Source organism: Myotis yumanensis, unplaced genomic scaffold (genome assembly GCF_028538775.1).
Source record: "Myotis yumanensis isolate MYYU_CA2020_CCGP unplaced genomic scaffold, mMyoYum1.0.hap1 SCAF_10, whole genome shotgun sequence".
NCBI lineage: Eukaryota > Metazoa > Chordata > Mammalia > Chiroptera > Vespertilionidae > Myotis > Myotis yumanensis.
Window position 1 is genome coordinate 3,377,256 of NW_027223761.1, and position 8,787 is coordinate 3,386,042.

Below are 8,787 nucleotides of genomic sequence, written 5' to 3' on the forward strand. Positions count from 1 at the left end.
GCAGCTGCTGAGGCCGCCTGGGGGACCCAGGAAGCAGCTCTATGCAAATAGACCAGAGCGAGGCGGTAAGATCTTGCAGTACCGCCCCCGAGTTGGCTACCTGTTTCGCTCTGACCTCTAACAACTCCCAGAATTCCATAAGGAAAAGGAGAGTTAAGAATTAGGAAATAAAGAAGCATCTTCGCACACACATACCCGTCCTGTGGAGGAGTCCCATCCAGAGAACCAGCTCATCCCAACTGCTTTGAATAAATCTGGGTCACCACAGGGAACTGGGGAGCAGTTTGGGCCCCACAGGAGGGCCGCCTGCCCCGGCTGCACCTCCTTTATTTTCCAACTGAAGACATACCCCCACACACACACTCATGGCAGAGAACAGCTGAGCCAGGAGGAGCTGAAGAAAACAGCTTTTTATTTGTTACTGTAAGAACCAATTACAGAATCGACATTTAAAAAATGGACAAAAGATCTTTATTTCTGAGAATTGGCGTACAAAAGGCGGAGGGACAAGGGGAGGGGAGGAAAGAGTGAGCATGGGCTGGGTTTGATGCCAGCTTAGGGGCCTCAAAATGTTTAGCAAAGTCCGGACACCGGACAGGAAGAGAAACCCCCAATTAGGAAAAAGAAAAAAAAAAGAATAGACATGGCAGTGCACGCCCCCCTCCCCCAACCAGGTGTCTGTTTACTCTTCCCCTCCCCTGTCCCCTTTCACAAAGGGAGGCAAAATTTTTAAAAAATTAAAAAACCCTCCCCCTAAAACTGTCCAAGACAGCTGTGGGTCCTATCCCCCGAAAGAGGCCAGGCTCCCACCATGGGTCAATTCCTGCAGTCCGCCTTCATCACCAGGCACCGAGGAGCAAGGGAAGGAGGCAAGCCTTGAAGTGGTGACACCAGAGGGCGCCCAACCCCTCCAAGGACACACACTTGCTCCCTCCTTCCCTCCCTCCCTCCCTCCCTATGACACTCAAGAAAAGGGAACTTGGGTGAACTGGGCACCCACCCTCCAGCTTCCAGCCCCCCCCCTTCCCCAGAAGTTCAGTCCTCCAGGACAATGGGCTCATTGGTGCTGGCAGGATGTGAGGGTGCAGGCAGAGAGACGGGGGGCCTCACTGCCATCAGCGGTGGCTTCACCTTCAGGGGCAAGTTGGGCCTGCGGGCAGCTCGCCGCATCTCCAGGTGAGTCAGAGCTTTCCGAAGGGCCCTGGCCAGGAAGAAGAGAGGGGAATCCAGAAGCCTACGACCCCCGCGCTGCCACCCCACACTCCACATGGCAATTCCTCCAGCCATTCCTGCCTGGCACCCCGAGCCTGCACCCACTCTCCCTGTTGCTGGCCGGGCTCAGACACTCCTATTTCCCATGCCACCAACCTGGGTTGCCAACATCTCAGCCCCCTCCCATGGTGGGCTCCCTACCTGGTATCTTTTGTGGCCACAAACACCACAGGATTGGGGGCATCCGCTGGGTTTAGTTTCTGACGCTTGGCTGCTGGCTGGGAGCTTGAGCGAATCCCTGAAGCCAGGGGCCTGCCGTTGGCAGAGAAGGGAACCCCTGCCATCTGGAAAAGGGTGGGCAGCACAGTGAGGCCTCTCTCTCTGCCCCGTCATAAACCAAAGCCCGCCCCCTCAGTGTGGCCCTCGCCAGCCTGTCACTCACAGCCTCATAGGCCCGTTTCACCATGATGCCCCCCAGGCCCCGGCTCTGGGTCAGCTGGTTTCTGTTGATGGGTGTCTTGGTACCCCGAGGTGTTTTTGGTTTCAGAGGTGCTTGGGCCACTTCAAGGTAAAAAACAAAAAAAAACACACACAAATAACATTCACACTTTCTTTTCTCTATGCAGTTTCCCTGGGCATCCCTAAGAGTAGTAATGGGGGAGGGGTCTGACCAGCAATTACCAGTACAGTTGACCCTTAAACAATGTGGGGTTAGGGGCACTGACCCTCCACCCAGTAAAAAAAATCCCCAGGTAACTTTTCCTTAAAATATATTTTTATTGATTTCAGAGAGGAAGGGAGAGGGAGAAAGAGATAGAAACTTCAATGAGAGAGACTCATTGATCGGCTACCTCCTGCACGCTCCCCACTGGGGTTCGAGCTCGCAACCTAGGCATGTGCCCCTGATGGAAATTGAACCCGGGACCCTTCAGTCCACCGGCTAGGGCACCCATATAGTTTTTGACTCTCCAAAAACTTAACCAGTATTTCAAAAGTCACACAGGAGTATGATCTTGTCAAATCAGTATGGTCATATTGGATAGCTCATGAGAAAATATTATTAACCTACAAGAGTACAGTTTGTTAAGACTAAATCTCTAAGGCCTGAATGGGAAAGAAAAAAGCAAGGGGAGAGGAGGTTTCGACAGTAAAAGGACTGAGAGCCTAACACCAGCCTAACTGGTTCCCCACCCTGTACCCACCCTGCACCCAGTCAGGTTCCCCATCACATACCCAGATCTTTGACGATAGTTGCTAGGGGCAGCCGCACCAGAGGGTGAATCTTCAATGGAGTCTTGGCGGCCTTAGGGAGTCGAATGGAGCCTGGAGAAAAAGGTGAAGGGGCTTACCTATTCAGGCCTCTTCTGGGGCAGGAGCCATGTCTACATCTTCACAAACCCCTGTGCCTACTATCCCCACTGTCACTGAACACCCAGAGACACGCTGGCCTCTGGCCAGGCAACCCCAACCGCCACCAGCTCAGCACTCCTGCTTACACTCTGCCTTGATGGCATTGGCGTTGATAGGGGCATAGGGTCGCCGAGCAGCCCTCCTCGGCTGTAACAGGTCCCTGCACATGCGTCTGGCAAGACGGGTCAGCTTCGTGGTCTGGAGCAGGAATGTTTGCCTGTTCTTAGCCAGCAGCTTGGCCCGGTTGGCGCTGGTCGTATAGGGGGAGAGACTTTGGGCTTCAGGTCTGGACAAATGACCCCTCGAGTGTGGCTCCTGGAAGGACATAGGAAAAAAGGAAAACGCAGATGGATACTGAGGCTCCCTTTCTGCCATTCTCCGAAGAGAGCTATTCAGTCCTGACTGATCTCTACCACCGTCCTGACCTCCTGGCTCCTACACCACCTTGCCCCTCCCTCCCCAACACATCAAGCCATCCCCATATATGGAGCTGGGTGTTCTGGCCTTCACCTAAGTTCACACCAATATGCTACTATTCTCCCCTTCCTGCCCCCCATGTCCTTACTGTTGTGCCCCGAGCAGCCCCCTCAAGCTGGGTCGGCGTCTTCAGTCCCCCGTACTTCTTCCAGTAGATCCAGCAGGAAGCACAGAGGCGGCACTGCATGTTGGGTGGGCCCCAGGCGTACCACTGGGCAGACTGTGTGGCTGAAAGAGCCGAGAGGAGGGGGAGGTCGGCGGGGGGCAGGTGGGGGGGGGCGCCACTTGAGCCCCTCAGGTTCTTGGGTCAGAGCAGACCTCTCCCCACCCCCCCGCATCCCTGGCCCTCCCTGGCACTCACTGTGGCAGCTCTCGCAAGTCAGGCCCTTCTGGAATCCTGCCCCGTTCATGCCAGGTTTTGAGCCCACAGAGATGATCTGGTTAGGATTTGGTTTGGTGCTAATAGGGGCAGGAGTGGGGAGAAAAGAAAAGAATTCAAGGAAAACAATCCGTTTCCACCTTGTCTCTATAATAACGTGCCCTGCCTCCTGCCCAGCCCTAATCGCTGAGGACAGCACAGCTTAGGGGAAGGAGAGGAAGCCGCGGGCCCCTGCCATCACTCACTAGGTGGGGATGTAGACCTGTTTCAGTTTGCTGTCTGCTTCCGCTGCTTTCAATCTCTTCTGCAGGAAGAAGGACAGAGAAGGGTCAGAGCGCATCTCAGCAGGAGGCCTCTGGCCCAGCCCCCTGGCCCTGGCCGTACCTGCTGGATGTAGCGGTCTGTGGTTTTCCACATATAATAAAACTGGACTATGCTGGCCAGTGACTTCCAGGGCAGCTAAGGAGGGCAGAGGGAACAAGGTGAGCTCACAGCTGGTCCCAGGTCCTGGTCCCTCACCGGCTGTCTCTTCCGCCTCCCTGAGCCCCACCCACTTACAAAGTCCTGGCGAATATCATTGAAATCCTTCCCGTACTTCTCCAGGGCCTCCTCAAACAGCATGGCCTCGGAGGCGGACCATTCCTCCATCTCGTCCCGGCACAGCACTGGGCCCCCCTGGGGCACCAGCGTCGACATGGCCTTGGCCAGGTCATAGCCGTTCCTCTGCAGTGTGTCCATTGCATGGAACTACGGGCAGGTCAGAAACAACGTTGATGACCCGAGCCCCTCAGCATGCTCTCCTGCTGCCCTTTAAACGCTCCCATTCACTCAGAGCCGCCCCTCTCCCGTCCCGGCTCTGCAGTCCAAAGCCCAGCCTGCCCCGCCACCCACCAGCGCCTGCTCACCAGGGTGATATCTCGAGAGGCAGCGGCTGCACTCATGTGTAGGCTTGGCTGCCGGATGGAGCTGCTACAATCTAGGGCTCTGGCGAAGGTCCCCACCGCTCTGCGAGGGAAACCGAGGCGTCAGGAGGGAAAGAAAGCGCAAGCGGGCTGGGGAACTAAGCCAGAGGAGAAAAAAGGACCACACCCGGGCCAAAGCAAGAATGCCCACCCCAAGAAGGGGGCGCAGAACTACGTCCACACCTCCCCCGTCCTTCTTCCCCATCCACCCACCCCTCACCGGGCCACCACGAGAAACTGGTCGATCTGCCGGTCTGTGAGAGGGTTGTCTGGGTCCCAGACCTTCATCTCCATCTTCTGCTGGTTCCGGTTATCAGACTCCCCTGAGCAAAGGGCAACGGCATCATCAGGGAGAGAGAAGGGAGGTGGCGGACAGAATCCCCGCAGGAGATGAAGGCTAAGGTGCTATGGGTTCCATCAGGCACCTGGACGCTCACTTATCTTCCCACTGAGCCCACTGTCCCTTCCAGCTCGGGAGGCTACGTTCTGTCGGGGTGACAGCACCGAGCGTGCAGAGCGGCCCTGCACAAGCGCAAGGCACACGACTCAGACTCTGATGTCAGCTAAGCCCGCAGCCACAGTCTGCCTGCTGCTTACCCTCGGCCAGGCGATCTGGGATCTCAGCTTGGAATTTGCAACCAACTCGGATCTCCCCCTGGTCGGCGAGCAGCGTCTTCTGCACGGGGTCAAACACCAGGGAGTAGAAGAAGCAGTCCTGGGGGGGAGAAGGGGGAGGTGAGCAGGGCAGCAGTCCTCAGGGCAGGGCCAATGTCCGCAGAGTCCCCGAAACACACAGCCTGGCAGCCTGCGCCTCCTCACAGTCCCCTTTCCTCTTGCCTCTTGGGGAAATACCCCCCCTTCTCCCAACACCTCTTGCTCACCTCCTTTTCCAGATACTGGCTCAAGATATCTGTCTCGTTCAAGAGGGTCACGCTGCATTTTCCACTACAGGAGAGAGGTCAGAGGAGGCTGGGTGAGTCCCGCACACCACCCTCCTCTCCGTCTCCCAAAGAAGAGCGTGCTGGCCAGCGGCCTGACCGTCCCTACCGGATGTGGGTGGCTGGCAAGGACTCGAACTGCCGAGAAAGAAAAAGTTCCCGGTGCTTCAGTTGATGTCGCTGCTGCTCCGACACCCCTGGCTGTTTTGACTCCTCTTCAAACTCCCCTGGGAGATGAAGGAGGAAGAAGCCAAGTCAGAACTAATCCAGCAAGCAGCCACCGTGGACAGCCTCGCCCAGGGAAAACGATGCGTCTCGGGGGTTTTCTCACACCCCCCAGGCTTCTGCCTTCCTCACACCCCCCAGACCAGCTCTCCCCACCTCTCCATCGCTAATGCTCTTGGGAAGGAGCTGCTGAGGACAAACCATGCCACAGAAACACATCCCACCCAGGTGCCACGCTCAGACACCAACCAGAAAGCCCGAATCGGCCCCACCAGGCCGGCCAGAATATCACCTTGTCTCCTCCTTGCTACCCCAGCCTGAGGGCCAGAAACTGAGTAGATGAAAAAGCATCACCTAAGGCTACGTCTCACACTTCCTCTTTTCAGATTTCAGGAGACTCTGCTCTTAAACATCACACGCAATCCTAACCACCCCTCACTTTCTACTTGGCTAAGTTTGTTTGTGGGGCTTTCAAGCGCAGTATCTCAACCCAGTGCCAACACCTTCCTCCCCAAGGAGCTGCAACTTGCCCTGAACCCTTGGTGGAAAGGGTTAACCGGGCTGGGTGCCAACCAGAGTGGGAGGGGGCAGAAGAGCCACAGGCCCAGATGCAGTGGTGCATTGTTCCCAACCACAGGGAGAAGGTGGGGGGTGCAACAGGCTCCACCCCTCGCCTGTGAGCTCCGGAAACCCTGTGCTAAGGGAAAGGGGACCACACCCCCCCACACCCCTTCTGATTGGACAAGGCCAAGGTCAGCCCCTGCCAGATGGAGCTGGAAACCCCAGAAGGCCAGAGACCTTGTTAGGCCCAGCTCCTCTGTAACCCCTTCATGCCCAAACCAGCCTGAAATAAGGAAAATAATTTGGGAAGGAGGAACAAGTAGGGGAAAGAAAGCCAAAGCAGGAAAGAAAAAAGAAATAAAGAAAATTGAAAGAGAGAATTTTTTTTTTTTGAACGAAGACGAGCGCATAAAGAGAAGGAATACAGAGGAAAAGGAAAAGGTGTAAAATGGAGTGAAGGGGAAAACAGGAGACGAGAAAGAGGAAGAAGTGCAGGAAAACTCCCTTTGCTTCCTAGCCTGTCCCTTCAGTGTATCTCGCCACCTCCTGACCACAGAGTCAGCCTGCTCCCCGACCACGCAGGCTTCTAAGTACCATCTCGTCTTCACCTTGACCTTGGTCACCAGCCATTGTCCCAACAGAGCCAAATGCCCCGAAGAGTCCTGCCCCTCCAGAGCTCCTCCTCACCCCCCATGGACATCCGACCATCTCAAAACAACAGATTAGTAAGTACACAGACCATCCCTCTAACACACTCCATTCACACACACACTCCCACACGGGCCACGGTCTGGCTCTCCTTACCGGGCTTCCAACCCCAACGTGTAAAGACAGGCCTCCCTCCACAGACCGGGCCCTTCCCACCCCCAAACTCACACCCTGCCTTGGGCATGCTACCAGGGGAGGCACCTGCGAGGGCATGCCCAGGCCTCAGACCGTGGGGGGCGGGGGGCGGAGGAGGGACGGGGGGGGGGGGGGGAGGGGGGCGGGAAGACACTCACTGGCATTGCTGTCAGCCAGGCTGTTGAGGCTGCTGGAGATGTCCCTCCGCCGGAAGAGGCACACCACCTTGGCCTCCACGTTCCCATTTGCAGTCTAAGGGGGGGAAGGGCAGGGGGGAGCCGGTCGGTGAAAAGCGGAAAGGCACCGACTAACAGTCCGTTTCTCAGGGATGCACCAAACCCCAGACATTATAAATAAGGGCGCACGTCTAAGGACAGACTTCCCAGCCCCTTTCCTCCTCCCTCGGGAGAGAGTCAAGTACTTTTCCCACGGAGCTCAACAGCCCTTCCTGACGCACGAATGAATGAATGAATATGAATGGGTCCTGGGGCCCGGGCCGCTAAGTTAGAGACCTCCGCAGGCAGAGACCTCCGGGGGGAGGGGGAGGGGGCACCGCTCCACTCACCTTGTTGAGCTCCTCAATCCGTCTCACCAGGTAGGGATTGCTGGAGGAGTTCTCAAAATAGACGTAATCTGCCGGGGGGGGGGGGGGGGGGGGAGCGGGGGAGATCAGAGGAGGAGCGGGGGGGGGGGGGGCCAGAGACAGGCGGGGGGAGGGGGGGCAGCGGGAGGTAAGGGTCCTGGCAGACAGGACCCTGGAAAGTGGAAGTGGGGAGACTAAGAGAAAATGAGAGACGCCCCCCACCCCGACCACCTAGCTCCAGAGCCCGGTCTTTGGAAAGTGAGCCCTAAGTTAGCAAGAAGCAGGGGGCTGGCCTAGAGTCCCAACTCAGCGAAGGGGCTGCACCCCCGTCTCCAGCGCAGGGCCCCCAAGTGGCACAGCGATCGCCCCGGCCCCTCGCGCCCCTGCCGGCTGGTCGGCTCCCGCGGGACCCCTTTCCCGCGGGACCGCTCCCCGACGGGGGGCCCCGACGCGGCCAGGCTGCTGCCGCCTCAGCCTCGGGGAGCCGCCGGGAGCCTCGGGTCCGGCCGCCTGGTCGATCCCGCATCCCGCTCCCCGTTCCGGTTCCGGTCCGCGCTCGGGACCACGCCGCCGGGGCCGAGCCTCTCGGGACCCGGCTCCCACCTCTCCCGCCCGGGGCCCCGCAGCCCCTGCCCGGTACTCACCCCCCACCCGGTACATGTTGGCCGCCATGGCCGTTCCCGCCGCCGCCTCCGGCCGCACAATGGGCCCGGGAGGCTGGGGGGTAAGCTCGGCCCGAAGCGAAGGCCGGGCGCGGGGCTGGCGCCGCGCGGAAGTCTCGGTCGGGCACGCGCAGCCGGCACCGCCGCCGCCTCAGCCGTCGCAGCTCATCTCCGCCCGCAGCGCCGCGCCGCCGCCACCGCCGCTCACGCCGGACGCCGAGGCTCGGGCCGTCGCTCGGCTTCTTCCGGAACGAGCTCGGCTGCGGCGGCTCGGAGCCGGTTCGGCCCCTGCCCTCGCGGAGCCGCTGTAGACGTTGGGCCCGCGGCCTCGGCTTCGCCTCCTCCCCGAGCGCCTTCGGCGGACGGGAGAACAAGGCGGACGCTCGGCTCGGGTCGGAGAGCGAGACCCCGGCGCTCGGCCACTTCCGGAAGCCGCTCGGCTGCCTCCGGCCCGCCGCGGCCCGCGCTCGGGTATTTCCGTTGCGGCTCCGCCCCGCCTCCGGGGGCGGGCGAGGAGCGGGCTTAACCCTCTCCT

At 59.1% G+C, this 8,787-nt stretch overlaps 1 protein-coding gene across 1 annotated transcript; it reads right to left on the minus strand.

Moving 5' to 3' along the window:
- Positions 1-395: 395 nt before the first annotated feature.
- On the minus strand, positions 396-8,636 carry MTA2 (metastasis associated 1 family member 2). The gene is made up of 18 exons (XM_070427281.1): positions 8,235-8,636; positions 7,573-7,640; positions 7,166-7,259; positions 5,488-5,605; positions 5,322-5,385; positions 5,038-5,155; positions 4,661-4,763; positions 4,384-4,483; positions 4,037-4,225; positions 3,863-3,937; positions 3,724-3,782; positions 3,461-3,558; positions 3,188-3,327; positions 2,709-2,937; positions 2,446-2,535; positions 1,655-1,773; positions 1,414-1,556; positions 396-1,201 (listed from the first exon to the last, which is right to left on the minus strand). The coding sequence occupies exons 1-18, from the start codon at positions 8,260-8,262 to the stop codon at positions 1,036-1,038; spliced, it is 2,001 nt and encodes a 666-aa protein (XP_070283382.1). The 5' UTR covers positions 8,263-8,636; the 3' UTR covers positions 396-1,035.
- Positions 8,637-8,787: the final 151 nt, after the last annotated feature.